General features: G+C 41.3%; 2 protein-coding genes across 2 annotated transcripts in view; both read left to right on the forward strand.

Annotated features, from left to right (window-relative positions):
* Positions 1–9912, forward strand: part of myo9aa (myosin IXAa) — a 76315-nt gene extending 66403 nt beyond the window's left edge. The window contains 20 exon segments of the mRNA XM_084681852.1: positions 227–326; positions 632–755; positions 758–843; positions 1982–2085; positions 2256–2386; positions 2545–2765; positions 3031–3147; positions 3315–3503; positions 3676–3723; positions 3968–4079; positions 4397–4458; positions 4717–4909; positions 5051–5179; positions 5346–5451; positions 5648–5779; positions 6032–6155; positions 6456–6509; positions 7664–7872; positions 7976–8118; positions 8246–9912. Coding sequence (XP_084537978.1) covers positions 227–326; positions 632–755; positions 758–843; positions 1982–2085; positions 2256–2386; positions 2545–2765; positions 3031–3147; positions 3315–3503; positions 3676–3723; positions 3968–4079; positions 4397–4458; positions 4717–4909; positions 5051–5179; positions 5346–5451; positions 5648–5779; positions 6032–6155; positions 6456–6509; positions 7664–7872; positions 7976–8118; positions 8246–8736 — 2875 coding nt within the window. The 3' untranslated portion in view covers positions 8737–9912.
* A 706-nt stretch (positions 9913–10618) lies between these two features.
* Positions 10619–16285, forward strand: scamp2l (secretory carrier membrane protein 2, like). Its single transcript, XM_084682465.1, has 9 exons — positions 10619–10776; positions 11232–11309; positions 11420–11506; positions 11888–12008; positions 12122–12250; positions 12512–12671; positions 12841–12942; positions 13613–13730; positions 14009–16285. The coding sequence occupies exons 1-9, from the start codon at positions 10720–10722 to the stop codon at positions 14153–14155; spliced, it is 999 nt and encodes a 332-aa protein (XP_084538591.1). The 5' UTR covers positions 10619–10719; the 3' UTR covers positions 14156–16285.
* Positions 16286–18990: the final 2705 nt, after the last annotated feature.

Here is an 18990-nt window from a genome sequence, read left to right on the forward strand (position 1 = left end):
AATTGGTGGGGTGCTTTTGTGCTCCTTGTGTCACCAAAGTAATGGATTACGTCTTGGATTTTCATTATCTGTAGATCTAATATGACCTGTTTGACAATGAAGCATTTACATCAAGGCATTTGGAAGCTACTATTTCCTTCTATTTTCATTCACTGTGAATATTTAACCTCATTGTCTTCTGATTGTCATGGCTAAACCTGTTCATGTCAAACGTGTTCATGACAAGGTTTGACAAGGACGCCGCTGACCAAGAGAAGCCTGCCACTGGCCCCAAGGATGGGCCACCCTCAAGCTGCAAGCCCTCCAAGACACTTAAAACACGGGAGGTGAGCTTCTTTCTTTGTTCCCATAAAATGTATGGCAACTGAGTACCTCAAGAGAAAAACTATGCGTTTGCGGGGGCACGTACTTGCACGTGTGTCCTTTTGAATGCCCTAATTGGGTGCAGTCATGTGTTTTATGTACACTTTCTGACAGAGGACGACAACCAGTAGTAATAGGTCATGCAAAGGTCACCTGCTGTTCTTAACGAACAAAAGATTCCCCTCAGACTCCACCGACCACAGAAGGAAGCCACTTTCGACACCTGCAGTGTTTCACTTGTGCTGTTATCGTTTTTGGTCAACCCCAGGTCGGCAGGGCTGGCTACAAAAAGAAAGCCCGCATGGCGCGGACACGCTCCGACTTCCTTACCCGCGCCCCCATCCTCTCTGTAGGGGGCGAGTCCGAGGAAGATGACGGCGACGACACTCCTCTCTCCCTCGTCATTACACCCTTCCCCTCCCCAAACAAGTGTCTCCCCATTCGGTCTTGGGTGAATCGTGTTTCAGTGACTCAGAAATGGTAATGGAACCAGGCTCAAAAAGCCATAATTACTACTACTACTAATACTACAACTGCTGCTGCCCTAAGTCTTCCTAGGCTGATAAACCCAAGTCTGCTAAAGGTTGACTTTTTGATAGCCAAACTTTCTCTACTAACCACTTCAGCACGGCATGGTTAGTCCTGCGTTACACTGCTGACAAACTAGGCTACAAGGCTTTTCACTTGGTAACTTCCTTATCTCTCAAATGTATTTTCTGTGACACACGGTAAAATATTTCTGTGGGTCAAACCCTTGCCAGACTATACGTTTGAATTTTCTGCGAAAATGGACGCTTTATATGATTTAACAAGGTTTATACTGCTACAGCTACCTTGGAAATGAATTTAAACGCCATAACCTTTAACATCAATCTTACAAATTCTGTACTAATTATGGATTGTAGCATTGAGTCAGTACGGTATTCCCCAAGCTCTACAAGCAGATTCTTCTGAAGTAAAACTTAAAACATAGATGACAATAAGCTTCTTTGAAAAGCAATCAAGGCCACTAACGTACTTTAGTCCCTCTTCCCTACTTTTCAAAGCCCTAACAATGATTTTTCTCTCCCTCTCTTCGCATTTTTACTTCATCCTTTCAGTAAACAGTCTTTGCATGAATTAGCCTGTTAGCTTCTTACACTTCTAGCACTTCTCAGCTGGCCTGGCCCTGGGACACAGGGATCAGAGGTCAACAATCATCCACCAGCTTTCCTGCCCGTGATTTATTAACCCTCACCTCACTCAACAACTTTCTTTGATTTGTTGAGGATTTTAATGTATTAAATGTATTTTAATGTATTTTAATAATTTTAGTGTTTTTGTGACACTGTATTTGGCTCTGTTTCCTGGTATGTGACAGTGAATGACATGTTTGTATGACAATTCATCACAGTTATAAAGATTATTTAAAGACTGTTCAACAACTGTCATTCCAATTTACCTTCAAAAAAGAATATACAGGTATTTGCACATGCTCAAACCTCATACTATGCTGCCATCTACTGACGTTTGCCCTTGGTGCAGGCTTGGACATAAATACTGCATAGTAGATGCTCAGAGAAGCTTCGATCCACTCAGTTATTTAGTTGACATTGTCTCCTATTCAATGACATTTCAGCCATCAGTGGGTTCCGAGGAGAAGAAAAAGATGCAGAAAGCCATGTCGTCCGGGGATCTGGGCAAAGTGGACTTGATGCCAAAGAACTCTCAAACAGATGGAAGGTTTGTGTTTTTATGTACAGCCTTTACGGGTAAGGGGCATTGACTGACCATCAGAAAAGAACTGTCTTCATATCAAAATCACTACTTTAAATGAATTGTCCTTGTTTGGAAATGCCCCTCTTTTTGTTTTTGTAAACTCACAACAACTAAATGCGCTGTTTTCCCACCAGGGTTCGGGGTAAGATGCGTTTCTGGGGGAAGACCAAGCAGGGGGAGAAGAAGCCATCCAGAGAAAAACTGATCTGTGGTGCAGACTCCATGGATGGTGACTACGGCGACACAGGTCCCCTACTGGACCAGGGTGAGCGGGGGGGAATAGATCAAAGGACAACAGGGGGTACTACAGGAATGAAAGCAGCACATTACAACTCTACACTAAACATGTTTCAAAGATAGTGTGTATGTGCCAAAGGGCTTTGCAATTGGTTGTGAAACCCCCCCCCCCCCTTGCCTTTTTAGGACAAGAGTACATGTCGCCCCCTCGCAGTCCTGACTTGACACTGGAGCGTGCGGGGCGGGAGTTCAAGGAGAACAAGGAGCCCTCGCCCAAGGTGAAGCGGCGGCGCAGCGTGAAGATCAGCAACGTGGCTCTGGAGCCTACCCAGTGGCAGAACGACTCGCTACAGATCCTGACCTGTGCCAACGACTACAAGAGCATGAATGACTTCTTAATGAAAAAGGTGTGGGGTAAAACTAAATTCATGCATGCATGCAGAAAGCACAGATACAAACACACACATTTACACTCACTCAAATACGGATACATTACATACTTATGGGTGAGTTTGAATGTAGAAAGTAGAATGTTTGTGCTTTTGTTGCTTTGCATCAGTTTACTGTCTAATTGTATGAGTTGTGTGTATAGTTACTTTCCCACAAATATCAATCTTTTCTCCCTTGAAATTATGTCAGTTTTAATGACCATTACTTTTATCCGTATCATAGATCAATGACTTGGACACGGAGGACAGTAAGAAAGATACCATGGTGGACGTAGTCTTCAAGAAGGCCCTGAAGGAGTTTCGCCTCAATATTTTCAACTCCTACTCCACGGCTCTGGCGGTTAGTATAGTGGAAGCACCCTCTTATCTGTCAAAATATGTTCCTTAGGACAATATATTATGGAGAAAGGAATACAGGAAAGCCAGGATAAATGAGTTAAAGTACTTGAACTGAAGTGAAGATGTGTATTCGGTACCCCTTATGTCCATCTCTAATCCGTTATCCAGATGGATGATGGGAAGAGTATCCGCTACAAGGACCTGTACGCTCTGTTTGAGCACATCCTGGAGAAGACCATGCGCCAAGAGCAGAGAGACTGGAGGGAGTCTCCCGTTAAGGTGTGGGTCAACACCTTTAAAGTCTTCCTGGATGAGTTCATGACAGAGTACAAGCCTCTGGATCCCATCCTCAGCAAGGTACTTTTAGATTTTGTATTTACAAACATTTTCTGAATTTACCAGTATTTTCAGGGTTATGCTATACAAATAACCATTGTCGTCTGCATTGATCAGACAAACAACATTTTTCGTTATTTGTTTGAAATCAAGGCAGAAGAACATTTATGCACCGTCTATTTTCTCCCTACAGGTTCCCAAAACGGAACGCAAAAAGAGGAGGAAAAAGGACATGGACATTGTGAGTCTCGGCTTATGCTTTCTAAATCATTTGCAGATAATCAGTTTACTTTCTTATTTGCAGAACTAGACATTGGACTACAAGTTGTTGGTCCAATATCTAGTGCTATACATAGTCTGCTTACCTTGCTTTCACCTTACCTATTTTATTTTATTAATATGAATAAACTTACCAATGAGTTAAAAGTCCATAGAAACGTTCTAGTTAACTACAGTATGTAAAGCATGTTCTCTGCCCCCTGTAGGTAGAAGAGCACAATGGCCACATCTTCAAGTCCACCCAGTACAGCATACCCACCTACTGCGAGTATTGCTCCTCTCTTATCTGGATGATGGACCGAGCCTGTGTTTGCAAATGTGAGTACACACACGGACGCACACAAACACACACGCTCAACCACACATCCCTAACAGTCCTATCATTCTTAATTAGATTGTTTTCAACTGGACTCATGGGGTCTGTGGCTGCCCATGTCTGGAGCTCTCCCAACACTGTTTTCCCTCTTTCAGACAGGATGTTTTCTCCTATCCTGCCAAGGTTGCTTTTGTCTTGCTTTAGTCAGTTAGCCGCAGATATGTTTGATTTTCCAAAAAAAACTAAGGAATGATGTGGAGGCATAGTCTTTCGGTGGTTCATTGTTCTGACATGCATTTCTCCGGTTGTGTGTGTTCAGTGTGCAGGTATGCTTGCCACAGAAAGTGCTGCTTGAAGATGACGACCAAATGCAGTAAAAAGGTAAGGGCGGCCATATTGTGTCACTCCACTGACATTTATTATTTGTGTGTGCAACTCAAGCTGGGGAAGCCACTGGAGATCAGTTACTTGGAAGTATTGACATGCTAGCTGTAAAGGGAATTCAATTCCAGGAAAATCTTTGTAAAAGAAAGTCCAATCAGTCTGTATCTTTCACTTTCTCTCCCTTTCACTGACACTGCCATCTGTATTTGACTGTGTTCTGTGTTTCCGCAACTTAATGCCTGTATCCATAAACAGTACGATCCGGAGCTCTCCTCCAGGCAGTTTGGAGTTGAGGTTTCCCGTCTAACCAATGACGAGCGGACGGTGCCCCTTGTGGTTGAAAAGCTCATCAATTACATTGAGATGCATGGCCTCTACACCGAAGGAATCTACCGGAAGTCTGGCTCCACAAATAAGATCAAGGAGCTCAAGCAGGGTCTGGATACAGGTAATGCTGACTAGTGGTAGTGGTAATGGCCTGGTGATAGATGGACAGAAGACCAAGCTAGCCTATTCACTAAAGCTAATTATATTTTCATATAGTTGCTAAATACTAAATGTAACATCTTTCCCTATGCTGTTTGTCTAGATGTGGACAGCATGAATCTTGATGACTACAATATCCACGTCATTGGGAGCGTCTTCAAACAGTGGTTACGGGACCTGCCAAATCCCCTCATGACCTTTGAACTTTACGAGGAATTTCTCCGTGCCATGTGTAAATTCTAAAACTTAATTAAATTAGCATTTAACTCTAGTTTATTTTCTTGTCATATGGTATTCAGCAAATGTTATCCTCTGAATTTCCAGGAACATTTAATTCAGTGTGATCAAGTGGATATATATATAATTTGAAGATCAGAACCATATTTTTTTCTTTTTAGGTTTGCAAGACAAAAAGGAGGTGATCCGAGGAGTGTACTCCATCATCGACCAACTGAGCAGAACTCACCTAAATACCCTGGAGCGCCTCATATTTCACCTGGTCAGGTAAGAGGTTCTAGAAACTGGCATGGCAGTTTGGGATCAGGAATCTAATAATACTGAGACCTGTTATCAAATCAAATTTCTGCTCCATTGAAAATCAAGTGAAGAATTGTAAAACCAAGCCATCAAAATAAAAAACTTCCTCTCCTTTCTGTGATCTTCCCTGAGCTGAGGTGAATCATGGTATTTGTATTTTCAGGATTGCCTTACAGGAGGAAACCAACCGTATGTCAGCCAACGCATTGGCCATCGTTTTTGCCCCCTGCATCCTACGGTGTCCAGACACCATTGACCCACTGCAGAGCGTCCAGGACATTGGGAAGACAACAGCGTAAGACTTAAGTTTACTGGCTTATATTGTGTATAATACTAACTGCTACTGCCAAGTCAAAGCCACCTACAGTAATAGTTTTAGTCCAACTAATTTAATAATATATCATTTTTATAGTTGTGACTGCAGGGCCATTGGTATCCTGCTGGGGACCTTTTGGATATTGTACTAGTAGAGTTTTTAGTCTACAGTATTTTTGAATATATAACATTTATTTAAGTATTTCCAAATGACTGCCATTTTATGCTGTAGGTGTGTGGAGCTTATCATTGTGGAACAAATGAACAAATACAGGGCCAGACTAAAAGACATCAACAGCCTGGAATTTGCAGAGAATAAAGCAAAGTGCAGACTGACCCTCATACGAAGATCAATGGTAAGATCCAAGACCATGTCCCTCGTCAGGTTTGAGACCATGAACTGCAAAAAAAAGTGCCTTCAATTATTTCTTCATTATTTGTTGCAACTATATGCCTCAAACTAGCTGACCTTTCCTATTTCCTTCACAGTAGCTGACCTTTCCTATTTCCTTCACACTAGCGGACCTTTCCTATTGCTTACACACCTCATAGTGTATTTTCTTACTCCTTAACTCTGAGTTCCTTTTTTCCACCTTGTTTTCTCCTCCTAATTCTGTCACTACCTTTCTTTCCTTTTGACCCTTTTCCTGATCTAGAAACCTGTAATGATAGCTGTTAGATTTATGAGCATAGCCCGCAGTGCGGTACCGGTATGTATCCACACTTTGTAACGCATTGTGCACAGTCATCTGGCAGCCATTTTGTTGTGACAGTGGCAATGGCTGATTGTCTGTGCCTCTTTCTATGGCTAATGTTGAACTTGTGACCTCCCGCATCATGGAATGACGGCCATCATGTCTATCTATTTTGTCATATCTCTTCTTTTGTATATTGTAACTATGTCTGACTTGTAGATTAAAGTTCATGACATTGACTGGACATACGGTAATGTAATCATGCAATTGTTTTTAATTTGATTGTGACTATGCAGGGAAGGCTATGGAACACAAACTCTGCCCACTGCCAGCAGCAAAGGCCCTCTGCTCTTGACTGTTTCCATACAAACACATGATAATTATTGCATTACCTTATGGTCCAGTATACTTTTCAGTTTGGTCATTTTCATTTAAACAGTTGACAACTTCATTAATTTACTTAACCCTTTTTGATAAAATACGTTATCAATTGGTTATTTGAATACCTGGTAAACTAATAAAATGGTTTATTAAACAATAATGGTTATGTATTGCCAGGAGTATTGAATCCAACAATATATTATTTTGTATTATTATTATTATCACTTTTATACTCCCCAATCTATATGAAGACAGTTGTTTACTTTGTTGGATGCATTTCTATTGACCTCCAATCTATAGGCCTTCCTTTAAATATGATATAACATTTTCTGGAACAGTCAAAAAGAAAAAAAAATGTGTGTGGTCTATTTCAGAGACTGTAATTAATTAGATGTAGGGCATATTGACATTCTGTGCTCTCTTATTTATTTTATATTTTGAAACATGCAGCAAAATTCAGCCAAAAAGGTAACACTAGCATAATTACACTTTCATGGATATACAGTAAGGTGGAGCCAATAGGGTTCCTAGATGATGTGTGAGAAGGTAGCATGTAGTTGTGTGTATTCGGGAGTATACTGCATGTCTGCGATGTATGGCCATGGGAGTTTATTTGTAGTCATTAACTGTAGACTACAGCATAACACAAATTGGTGATTAATTAACTACATTATGACCATGGTATACTAATGGTTGGTACACATAAAGACGGTAATATTTGTATTTAGTCCTGCTTACAAATATACACATACACATGTGCTTCTCTTGCTAATTGTTTGTGTTTGCAGGGCAAGGGCCACATGAGGCGACTGAGTTATCACACGCCCTCACCACCAGTGAGCCCTCGGTTGCCGCCGGTGACTGATGCAGGGATGGAGGACAACACGGGCGAGGAGGGGGCGGGGCTGGAGCCCGAGGTGTCGGAGCACCAGAAAGCAGTCATGCAGCATGAGGAGAGAGTGCTGACAGAGCAGATAGAGAGGCTGGAGAAAGAAAAGTACGTACTTTTATTTCATGTTTTTTCAAAATGTCACGACAGGGAATACTACTAATGCTAAGAAATAAAAAAAAATTGACATCTCTGATGTTCTTTTCCACAGAGAGGAGCTGACCTTCGAGATGCTGAGCCTGGAGCCACGAGCATCCGACGATGAGACCCTGGAGTCGGAGGCCTCCATCGGAACGGCAGACAGCTCTGAGAACATCAACTTGGATTCTGAGGGAGGCATCTCTGACTTCTCTGGTACAACATGATCATACAGTACAGTGTAGCAAGATCTATCACATCTACATCCCTTTAAGGCTGCTGTTGACAGATTGACTGAAATGGTTCATCCTTGACCAACCATGTTAATGTCTGTCCCTGTTAGAGAGAGGCCCAGCGCTAGCCACCACCCGGCCCAAGAAGTCTGAAGGAAAGAGCCAGCGTCGGCGGGCCCTCCACAGGCAGCCTGACTCCCTGGACTCGGTGGACTCCTGCTCCACAGTCTCCTCTCTGTCATCTTCCTCCCACCTCCACCCCTCTTCCTCATCGTCCTCCACCACCGCCCGCCGCTTCCAATTCCGCTCCAAGTCACCCTCCTCCGGCTCCAGTTCTGCCCAGGGGCCATGCCTGGCCCAGTGTCCTCGCCGTGACAGCCTTGATTTTGCCCCCCTGTCGCTTGATCAGGAAGGTCTATATGAGGAGAGGCCCCAGTTTTCCAGCCGAGGCACCTTCAACCCAGAGAAGGGTAAACAGAAACTCAAGGGGGCAAAGCCATCGACCTTGCGACACTCCAGAGACGGTGGGGGCCACAGTAGGGACCCTCCAGATATACCACAGCAGCTGGTCTTATACGGCAGCAACGAGTTCATGGTATGAAGGACACCAAAGCACTTCCTGCCCAACCCCCCAGCTGATAACCACGCCCACTGAGGGCAGGCAGTCACCCCTTGCTCCTCCTCAAGCACTACAGCTTAGCCTTTTCCCCCGTCAGAGTCCACAAAGAGCAGGAAACTGTCCCGAAGTGCCATGCATCGAGTGTTCACCTCCAGAGAGGATTGGTAGTTGCAGGGGGCCCAGGGGAAGAGATCATTCACTGTGGTCTCAACTACCCCCCACACCCCATGGTCCCTCTGTAGGTCTGGGCCTCCGAGCCGATGAGAGACAGATGGAGCAGGAAAGCAGAGAAAAGGGAATGGGGTAGCTGGAAGTCCTTTCTGCATGTAGGAGTTCTCCTCTCGCTGGGATCCCCGAAGCAGAAAAGAGGAGGTGGAGTTAGATGGATGAAAGCGGATGACTGTGCCATCAACAGCATGGTATTAATGAACTTGATAAGCTCCCAATCATTGGCTGCTTTAAAGTTTACAGTTCAATTACAATCAGTGTAAGCAGTGATTGCTCTTATTATTACAAATGTATTTTTCCCTTTAGCCTATTTAATAAATTTTAATTTCATGAAAAATATAAATCTATATAACTATTATACAAGTATAAATACTGTAAAAAGCCTGAACACCAGTAACTGCTGGGTAGTTGAAGTCAAATATTTATCTTTTGCTTGAGTATTGATTTATGGATTTGGGGTGTTTGTGTGTGTGTGTGCTTGTGAGTGAGTGAAAGAGAGAGAGAGAGAAAAACCACTTCATGTGTTTTAAGTTTGTGCTGCTTTTTTCTCTTGCGAGGAATATACCGCCATCAAAGGGACCAAGTAAGCTGGTGTGTATTCCAGCCAAGGGGATCCTAGCTCTGTAAAAATGTTGAATGTGCATACAATCACTGCATTCACTGCTTAACAGCCATACAGTAATTGTGTTGTACAGGATAATGTACCCCACCCCCCTTCTCTCCCCCATTCTCCAAATTCTGGTCTTTCAGTGTTGGCTGTCAATAGCAACCATACCATACATGAAGTTGTATTGTATGTCATTATTTGTGTTATTGCAATTTGTTGACCTTTATGGTTGTTTTTGTCACTTAAAATGTGTTTTCTATAGAGAGAGCAGTCTATTGGAATAATGACAGATGGTGCCATAAAGTTTAAACGTTCAAACATTACTCACTCTGACTCTTTTTGTTTATGATGTACACAACAACAGTTTATAAACTACTCCCTATTGTCTGGAAACAAAAATCAAAACACCTCAATTTGGTTCTGAATATTTGCCGTTTAGTAAAGGCTACTTGCAATGAATTGAAAGTTATGGATGCCACAAACCAATAATGCACAGATTCTCTGATTAATGTATTTTCATACACTCAGATTTCTAAATATGAATGCAGACAATATAACATGGATATTATGCAACTTTAATTTTAATTTTAAGTGTTTTGTCCGTGTTTACATCCCTGAGCAGACTGGTTCAGATGTCGCTACAAACAGCAATTTGTTCGATTACACAGTCTGACACCGAATGTGATTACTATATTGCGGGTTTATTTACTTTGATTGGTGTAGGATAGGATATGTATACATCTGTCGCTGTCGCTGTCGCTGTAAAATACCTTCACAATATCCTACTCCATAAGCCGATGTCAACAAAATGTTCATGAGTAAAAATATTGCCACGTTGAGGCTTATTATTTTGTCAGGGTCAAGATTGGAATTTAGTGTTACGAACTTTAAAACATACTTAAAGGCAGTCATGCGAAAATTACAAATTTGCAACAAATAACAAATTATTTCTAAGAATCAAGTTAGGCTAGTGTATAAATAATTTAAGACGGCCCCTAAATGACGCAGTCCATAGACACTCCCACGCGTGCGCACAAAGTCCCTGTCGGTGCGCTATCAACAGACACCAGCTAGCAAGGAGGTACGATCTGTCATTTTGTTTACTTCCAAGGGAAAACACGGTCAGAACAATGTCGGAATTTGACAGCAACCCTTTCGTAGATCCAATGGATGTCAACCCTTTCCAGGTGAGTAACGAATGTATGCCTGTAACTGGCATGTATGTAGCCTACTTCAATTTATTTGTTCCCGTTCCAAGGCTGTAAAAAGATATGCCGCAACAGAAACCTGTTTGGTTGGTTGCTGGGTTAGCCACAAGGCTACTTCCGTGTTCGAAATTGACAACGTAGTGTGATTGATATATTATCAACCAGTCATATCCAGGGAAATTGGTGTACCCAGAAATGACGCGTGTAGTCTGTGGAAAGGCCTTACCTAAAACAGGTAGGCCTGCAGGTAAACGTCAACCACATTCGATAAGAGTAAAGTGGTTTACAATTTAGTCTATAGTTAAGAGTTAACATCTTTGTCGAACTATCGAGGTGTTTTTCCCCGAGATTAATGTTAGTGTTGCATTTGGTCAAATTACAGTGACAAAAACGGTTCAGTAAGGCGAGTAATGTTTGTGTCTACTGTCATCCAGGATGCCTCAGTCACAGAAGTCACAACGGGTGGGATTGAACATGTTGAAGAATTCAACCCCTTTTCATCTAATACAATGGTAAGGTTTGTCATGTAGTAGTAGGCTATGTGTTCTACACGTATAGTGTTATTCAACATTAGTTCACTAATCACATGGCATAACTGTGTTTTTGTATTTGTGTCTTTCAGGGGAGCCAGTCAGGCACCACTATCCCCATCTCTGCTGCCTCCTCTCAACCAGCGGTTTTGCAAGCATCAGTGGAACCTAGTCCACAGGTGAGTGTTGCCTTATGAAAATAACCAGTGAGATTATCTATGTACCCACCTTTAATGTATTGGTCATTGTAATCCCACACATTCTCAGTCTGAGTTTCTTGTGTTGCCTTAGTTAATCCAAGGACAACCATTGGAATTTCAAATAGAAAAGTTTAAGATGGCACTGCTTTTTCATTGTAGTTCTATTTTTCTAAATATTGAAACACTTTCAGGTAAAAAGTATCAAATATAAATTCTTCCAACTAGCATCTATCTGCAGTATTCCACACATGCCCTCTTGCCGATAAAATATATTGGACAATACAATTAGGTAAAAAGCAAATTAAGTACGAAAACAAAGATGTGGCCGTTAATCAATATCCGTTTCATGTGGCCCACCAGGCTACGGCTGCTGCAGCTCAGGCCAACCTGATCAGGCAGCAGGAAGAGCTGGAGAGGAAAGCAGCCGAGCTGGATCGCAAAGAACAGGAGCTGCAGAACAGGAGCCTAGGAGGATCAGCAGGTGACCCCGCGTTAGGTTTACCTTTCTGGTCAGGGTTAGGAGAGATCAGAGTACTGCACATGTTTTTCATTATCAGTTAACGGATTACAAAGTTATATTTCTATCTTTGGCAGTCAAAGAAAACAATTGGCCACCACTTCCCAAGTTTTTCCCTTTGAAGCCCTGCTTCTACCAAGATTTCAATGAGGACATCCCTGAGGAATACCAGAAGATTTGCAAGAGAATGTACTACCTATGGATGTGTATGTATGCTGTGATTGGTTAACCTACAGTTTAACTGGGCCTTTTAGCTGTAACACACTTTTGTTTGACTGGCTGGTTTCCATGAGAGAAAAATATTTCTGTCATTCTTGTTTAGGCATTTTTAAAGTTTACAATTTGCATGTTCCATGGGCTAACCATACTGCTAGTGTTATGCTAAAAATGACCCCAATCAACATTCCAGCCCTTTCCAATACCAGCTTCTGCCTAATGACCCAAACATAAATGTCTTTCCTTTCCAGTTCACAGTGTCACCCTCTTCCTCAATGTGTTGGCCTGCCTGGCCTATTTTACCACTGACCCGGGGAGGGGGGTGGACTTTGGTTTGTCCATCCTTTGGTTCATCCTTTTCACCCCCGTCTCGCTCATCTGTTGGTACAGGCCAGTTTACAAAGCCTTCAGGCAAGTGCTTTTCTGGTATTGCTCTCAACAATATTATATGTATGTAATATGTATTTTATTTCAGCTGTTTTCTATTTTAGACTGCATTATGGCTTTAGTGCAAGTAGCATATCAAGAAAGAATGATTTCAAAGTCACATTTCATTTTTTTCCCCTCTTTCTCTCCACAGGTCGGATAGTTCCTTCAGCTTTTTTTTCTTCTTCTTCGTCTTTTTCTTCCAAGTGGCGGTTTACATAATCCAAAGTGTGGGGATCCCCAGTTGGGGAAACAGGTCAGGAAGTGTGTGTGTGTGTGTGTGTGTGTGTGTGTGTGTGTGTGTGTGAGAGAGAGAGGGGGAGAAGGCAAGCACTCCATGGGGTTTTAAACAATATGTAAAACAATTCAAAAATTGTGTGTGTGTGTATGTATAAAGGCATATGTCCAAATATTGAATTGTCTGTGTATGTTAGTGCATGTGTAGGTTTACGTATGTATTGTAAGTGTGTGGGTTTTTTCTCTTCTCATCTTGATGGGTGTTGGGTGTATGTGAGTGTGCACACATCCTGTCCTGCATCTCCTCTCTTGCCATCTCTTTGACAGATTCCTGCTGAGCCTAACCTGATGGTGTGCTCTTTGTCCTGGGGGTTACTTTGTAAGTGTGTGGCACTCTGTTCAGCTCTTTTTACCTCTCTGGGTTCTCATAACTGTTGGCCTTTTCTCCTCTCTCCTCTCATTATTGGAAACAAACATCGCTATCGTCATTCATATAAGCTTTGCCTACGCTTTACTGTTGGTCATTGGTGTGAATTTGTGAATGTTTGCCCCATTCATATGTATGTTTTTATTTATTTACTTAGATTGATATGCATATACAATGCAATGATATCCTGTGTTTCCGATAAATGTCTGGGTGCATATATGTAAATACTGTAAAATCATGTCCTGGTTATGTGGTTCTCTAGTGGATGGATAGCATCAATCTCCATGATCGGAACTAACGTGGGGGTAGCTGTGGTCATGATGGTAGTGGCGGGCTTCTTCACTGTAAACGCTGTTCTCGCAGTCATCCTGTTGAAAATGGTACGGTATTTTTTGGTTCTTACTATTCGATGAAATGAAATTATGATTTATATAAGGGTCGTTCATATTTAGCCAATAAGCACCTTGTGTCACACTTGTGTGGTGAGGCGATACAATGCAATTGTAATTTAATGGAAGGCAATATGATACAGAAATGTGATGGGGCAATAAACGTAGTTTATCTTCAAGGAATCCTTGAAGAAAAAGAATCTAGGAAACAAATCTGGCTACACTCTAACTCCCTGCTTGGTATTTGCTTTACCCTTCCCTTACACAAGGTCCACTCCAAGTACCGGCGGACAGGGGCCAGCTTCAACAAGGCCCAGCAGGAGTTCTCCCAGGGGGTCTTCACTAATAGCACCTTCCAGAGTGCAGCAGCTGGCGCAGCCTCCTCTGCCGCCCAGGGCGCCTTCCAGAGAAACTAGGCCATCAGACCACCAGAGCCAACTCCAAAGTCTTAGTCTTCCTCATGCAATTACTTTCTGCTGTGCATTTATCGATACCAGTCTGGTCAGATCCCAATTTCCCGGGTCAAATTCCAATACCTTACCACCCCCTCCAAGGTCCAGTTTGTTAATACAAGTGATATGAGAAATAGTAATCTGAATGCATGGCTTGAACAGATAGGTGGATGCATGCAAGTGTCCCATATTGTGGCATATTGTACATCATCGGGTTTAAAAGAAGGGGAGGAAGCTGTACACACATTTTGGGACTCTAATGCAGTGACAGAAAACTAGTCAGTGACTTCAGAGAACACTGGACTGACTGAAAAAAACTTACAAAAATATATATATATCCTAATTTATTAGAGAAATCAAGAAAGTAACATATTCTTATTTGTGTACTTCTGGCACGTAAAGTTTCCTTTACTGTCATATCCCTGGAATATCTATTCTTTGATTTATTTTATTATAATTTTTCAACGATTCAATAATTATTTATGATTGTTAATCATAAATAATCAGGCCAACAAACACAATTTGAGTGGCTCTTCTTGAAATTCCCTGTACTAGTTTAATTTAGCTATATCCAGACGGGTCTGCTTCTCAGGACATCTGTTTGGATTGGAGAACTAGACACAAGCAAAACTGTTAGGCCACAGGAAAAGAAGAAATATTACTGAAGGAATTTTACTGAAGGAATAACATCTAGGATTGTGAACAGCCCAGTCTTGGACAGGGTAGCAACGGGCTCCCACTTTACTCATTTGCAAGTTCCTATAATATTGATTGATGATGGATGTGGTATGACGTTTTTTTGTTACATATACTATAATCACGCAGTTGTACAATACGGGTAATTGGAAGAGCTACTATAAATGAAGTATGGAAATGGCATTTGTGGATGCCTAAAGGAAGATTTGTAGTTTACCTGAAATGACCCACTAAATCTGGGTTTGAGTAACAAGCTTTTAACCGGTGAAGGTTTATTGCAAAACGGATTATTTATCAATCAAATCGCCCATGTCTTTCTGAATATACATAAAGTTAGCATTTGTGTCAGTTTAATCTGGTTATATGCATACTTTTCTTTTTCTCCATTTGAATCACCTTAGAATTAGTTAACATGGGTGTTGTGGCATTATAGCAATGGATTTTGAATGTATTTAGTGCAGGAATGGGTGTTTGTGTGAATGAGCTGACAGAACAAATTACTTGTAGGAACTATATTGTTTAATAATGATGCATCTGCCTAAAATGATATAAGATGTAAGGCAACTGTATTGTCTGAAGTGTAAAGTTCAACAAAAATGGCAACGATCAAAATACAACTTCTGTCTTGACTCAAGTAGCAGTGTAGCAGTTGTATAACCCTGTGTTATTGAATGTACGTTTGCCAGACAGTTCTCTACAAGTAAAGCTGAATACTGTCTCTTTTTATATTAATTGCTATGTGCCTATCTGTTACATCTAGCAGACACTGGCTTATGTGAATTTGCATTTTGTTAACTCAATTGCTGCAATTATGGATGTTACAAATCTTTTCTAACCCAGTTAGAAAAGTATACAACATATGTACAGTCTGCTTTTTGCATGTCCATTTTGCTGACATCCTTTTTGTTGTGTTGTTTCCGAAGATGGTTAGAAATGTACATGTATGATGTTTTTTCTTCTAATAATGTAACTGGGTTTACTATACTGTAATTCATGGGAGTCATTTTTTATCATTGGAATCTGTCTTGTTTCTCTATACATATTTCTGAAATGTTATAATGCACATTTGACAGAAGGCTTTTAAAATGTCATAGATTGTAACCTGATCTAATTGGGGCTGGCTCTAGCTTTGTTATAGCTCACCCAAAGAGGTCCTTCTAGAACTGGCACTGCATCATTTATAGATTTAATGTTACCATCATGTTCCATAAATTGATTTATCATTGTTCATACTCAAAGTTCTTGATACAGTTGCAATTCCAGTCCACACATCTGACTGTGAGATTTTTTTGGTGTCATTGGACCTTATTTCAACATTTGGTGGATGATGCTTGTCAAAATGTCAAGTTTTGTGCACCTTAAGTGCCGGGTACAGATAAATAAAAGTAATAAACTCCAGAGGGTGCCGTTGTGCTGCTTCTGAGCGTTATCAGGTATCCAAGCCGACAGATTTTACGGTTTCATTAGAACTACTGACGAGGGGAAAGTCACCACGAATGATCCCTAGGGCCACACAACGCTAACCCCAGCGCAGTACAACAATGAATGGGTCTCAATTTACCAACAACAGATATTGCAACTGAATTGTATATTGGAAGGGGGAGTTAAGGTGCCCCTTCATAAAGTTGAGGGGTCCCGTACAAGTTTTTGCATTTTGCTGATATTTTTACCAACTATGCCTATACGCTATGGCAATGATGCTGTGAGAACATACATAGTGTGCCCATTTTCAGGGTGTGCTTCCTGCCTGTCCCTTTGGCATCCTCACAGTCATGCCAGTTTGTCAATAGGCTACGTTGGAATCAAATTCCTTTATCTTAAAACTGTTTTGACAAAGGATTTTACAGCCCCGCGACCGCAAGGTCTGTTGGTGTCTCTCTGGGTTTGGCTAAAGAAGGTTTTTGTTAATAAATGTGACTGATGAGCAATGTTAATTAAAGAGGATGTTGTTATGTTGACTATAAGGTTCGTAATCCTTTGTCTAGTCTATGTCAGGATGTGGGTGACGGCCACATTAGTTACACCCTCCCTCTCCTCTTTACCCTGTTCATCTCTGCCCGTGACCAAGTCTTCTACCATGCAGACATCATTGTCAGTTCCCGTTTGATATTGTCAAATGATCTACAGCTACTCATATTAAAAAAATGAAATGACTGACTTAAAATTGGACAAACTATTATGTCCTTAAAGACATAATACGGATCCTGGTCCTAGCCCCGGAGCGTCTCCCACTGGAGGGGCTGTGTACTGAAAGGGGCCTCCTGGTGTTGCTGCACCAGGGGGCCTGGGAACTCCAGTGGGAGCTCTTCCTGGGGGCCAACTTGATTGACTGGAAGCTGATTGAGATGGGAGGCTTCACAGTGGAGACAAAGCAGGATCTCGTCAGTGTGGAGATCCCTCTCTTCAGCCCTGGCTGAACCTGGGCTAGCCACCTATGAGGTGATTGCTTGAAAGCAAAACATCTACATATAAAAGCCTTGTTGATGGGGTGATTTTTAATAATGCTGATACATTTGCAATGACTAATGTCTAACTCTTTGAATGTGTCATTTGAAGTATATTCCACTGGGAAAGAACATGTGTTTAGGGCTCCCTCTATTGTCTAAATGTGCAGTTGCTCCAGAAGCTTATTCTATTATTTGAATAATAGTTCCAGAACTGTATAAACAATTTTCAAAAATAACCGAACACCCAAGCCTCTTTTTTAAATGTAAACACATACTATACAGCTAAACACATACATCTTGGTGTATAATTTGCCTCTTTTTGTTCGTTTATTTGTGACGTAGAGGTACTGTACCTTCCCAAGGTGACTGTGGTTGAAACTGATGTTTTTGTTTGTTTACTCGAGAATCAGTGGTCTAATATATGAAAGCCATTGTTCTCTTTACCAGATGAGCTAAAGTCCCAAAGCTAATCATTACGGTGCATGTCCACTTCAGCGGAGCAGGGCATCGTGGGTCATGGGTGTGTTTGTACATTTTACTAATCATATTTCAATTTCGAGAGAGAGAGGCGTTAGGCTGACAGAGAGAGATACAAAGAGAGAGAGACAGAGAGAGGCGTTAGGCTGACAGAGAGACAGGTAGAGAGTGTGTGAGTCTACGTGTGTGTATGTGCATGTGTTCTCAGTGTGTGTGTTCTCGTGTGTGTACTTACGATTACTTTTTTGACACTGCTATATAAACTAGTATACATTACATACTAATACATTAACCAACACACACACATACACACACATTTAACGTTTGATATCACAAACTAACACATTAAAACATGGGTCTTATCATTTATCAATGTATAATTTATTTATGAATTGTGTTTATTGTTTATAGGCCTACCTATGTTAATTATATGTCTGTATGTGTGTGTTGTTTTAGTGGGCTAAATTTTTGGACTGATAGTGGCAGCAAGTTGCTGCTTGATGTTTATTAAGTTTATAGAGTGTGTTGTGTTTATGAATTTTATGAAAATCATTTTCAAATGGAAAAGCCGAGATAGTGTCCAAACAACAATGCACATCTGCATCTGCAGACAAGTGGACCAAGGAATGGACATTATACACTAAGGCATCTCTGCCGTACAGCTCCCCAAAATGACTAACAAATGTGGTGAGCAGCGTGTTTGCATGTTTACTTAGCAGAGCTGTGGACTGACAAGGATGGAAATACCTGTAGATAACAACATGAAGTTCGCTGCAAAATATAATATTTTAGTTAATCCTATTTTTATTTTTACTGTTGTTTGCTTTTTTACAGGTACACTTGCACTTAGAGATTCATGTTGTTTAATTGTAACTTGCTTAACATACATGCTCCTATGGTTGTTCCCTTTGGCACTTATTTTTTGGTTGTTCACAATGTGTGCTTCTTGTTTTGGCTACCTGCAATGCTTTGGGGCTGTTGTTGTTATTATCAGTGACCTGTGCACTTTGTAAAGCTCTCTCTTGGAAGTCGCTTTGGATAAAAGCGTCTGCTAAATGAATACATGTAAATGAAGGCCCCTCAGCCAAATGTTTAGCAATCGTTACATTCACACCTAAACATGCAATTAAGGTGCATGTAATCTAGGGGAAACCGAGTTACCATACCAACATCTAAATT

Source organism: Hypomesus nipponensis, chromosome 19 (assembly GCF_054491055.1).
Source record: "Hypomesus nipponensis isolate SF chromosome 19, ASM5449105v1, whole genome shotgun sequence".
In the NCBI taxonomy this organism is placed as follows: domain Eukaryota; kingdom Metazoa; phylum Chordata; class Actinopteri; order Osmeriformes; family Osmeridae; genus Hypomesus; species Hypomesus nipponensis.

Excerpts from the sequence above, each read along its gene's own strand:
- scamp2l (XM_084682465.1), top strand. The coding sequence starts at position 10,720 with ATGTCGGAATTTGACAGCAACCCTTTCGTAGATCCAATGGATGTCAAC. Across the intron at positions 12,672-12,840 it reads CCAGTTTACAAAGCCTTCAG|GTCGGATAGTTCCTTCAGCT; the intron begins GCAAGTGCTTTT and ends TTCTCTCCACAG. Across the intron at positions 13,731-14,008 it reads CAGTCATCCTGTTGAAAATG|GTCCACTCCAAGTACCGGCG; the intron begins GTACGGTATTTT and ends CCCTTACACAAG.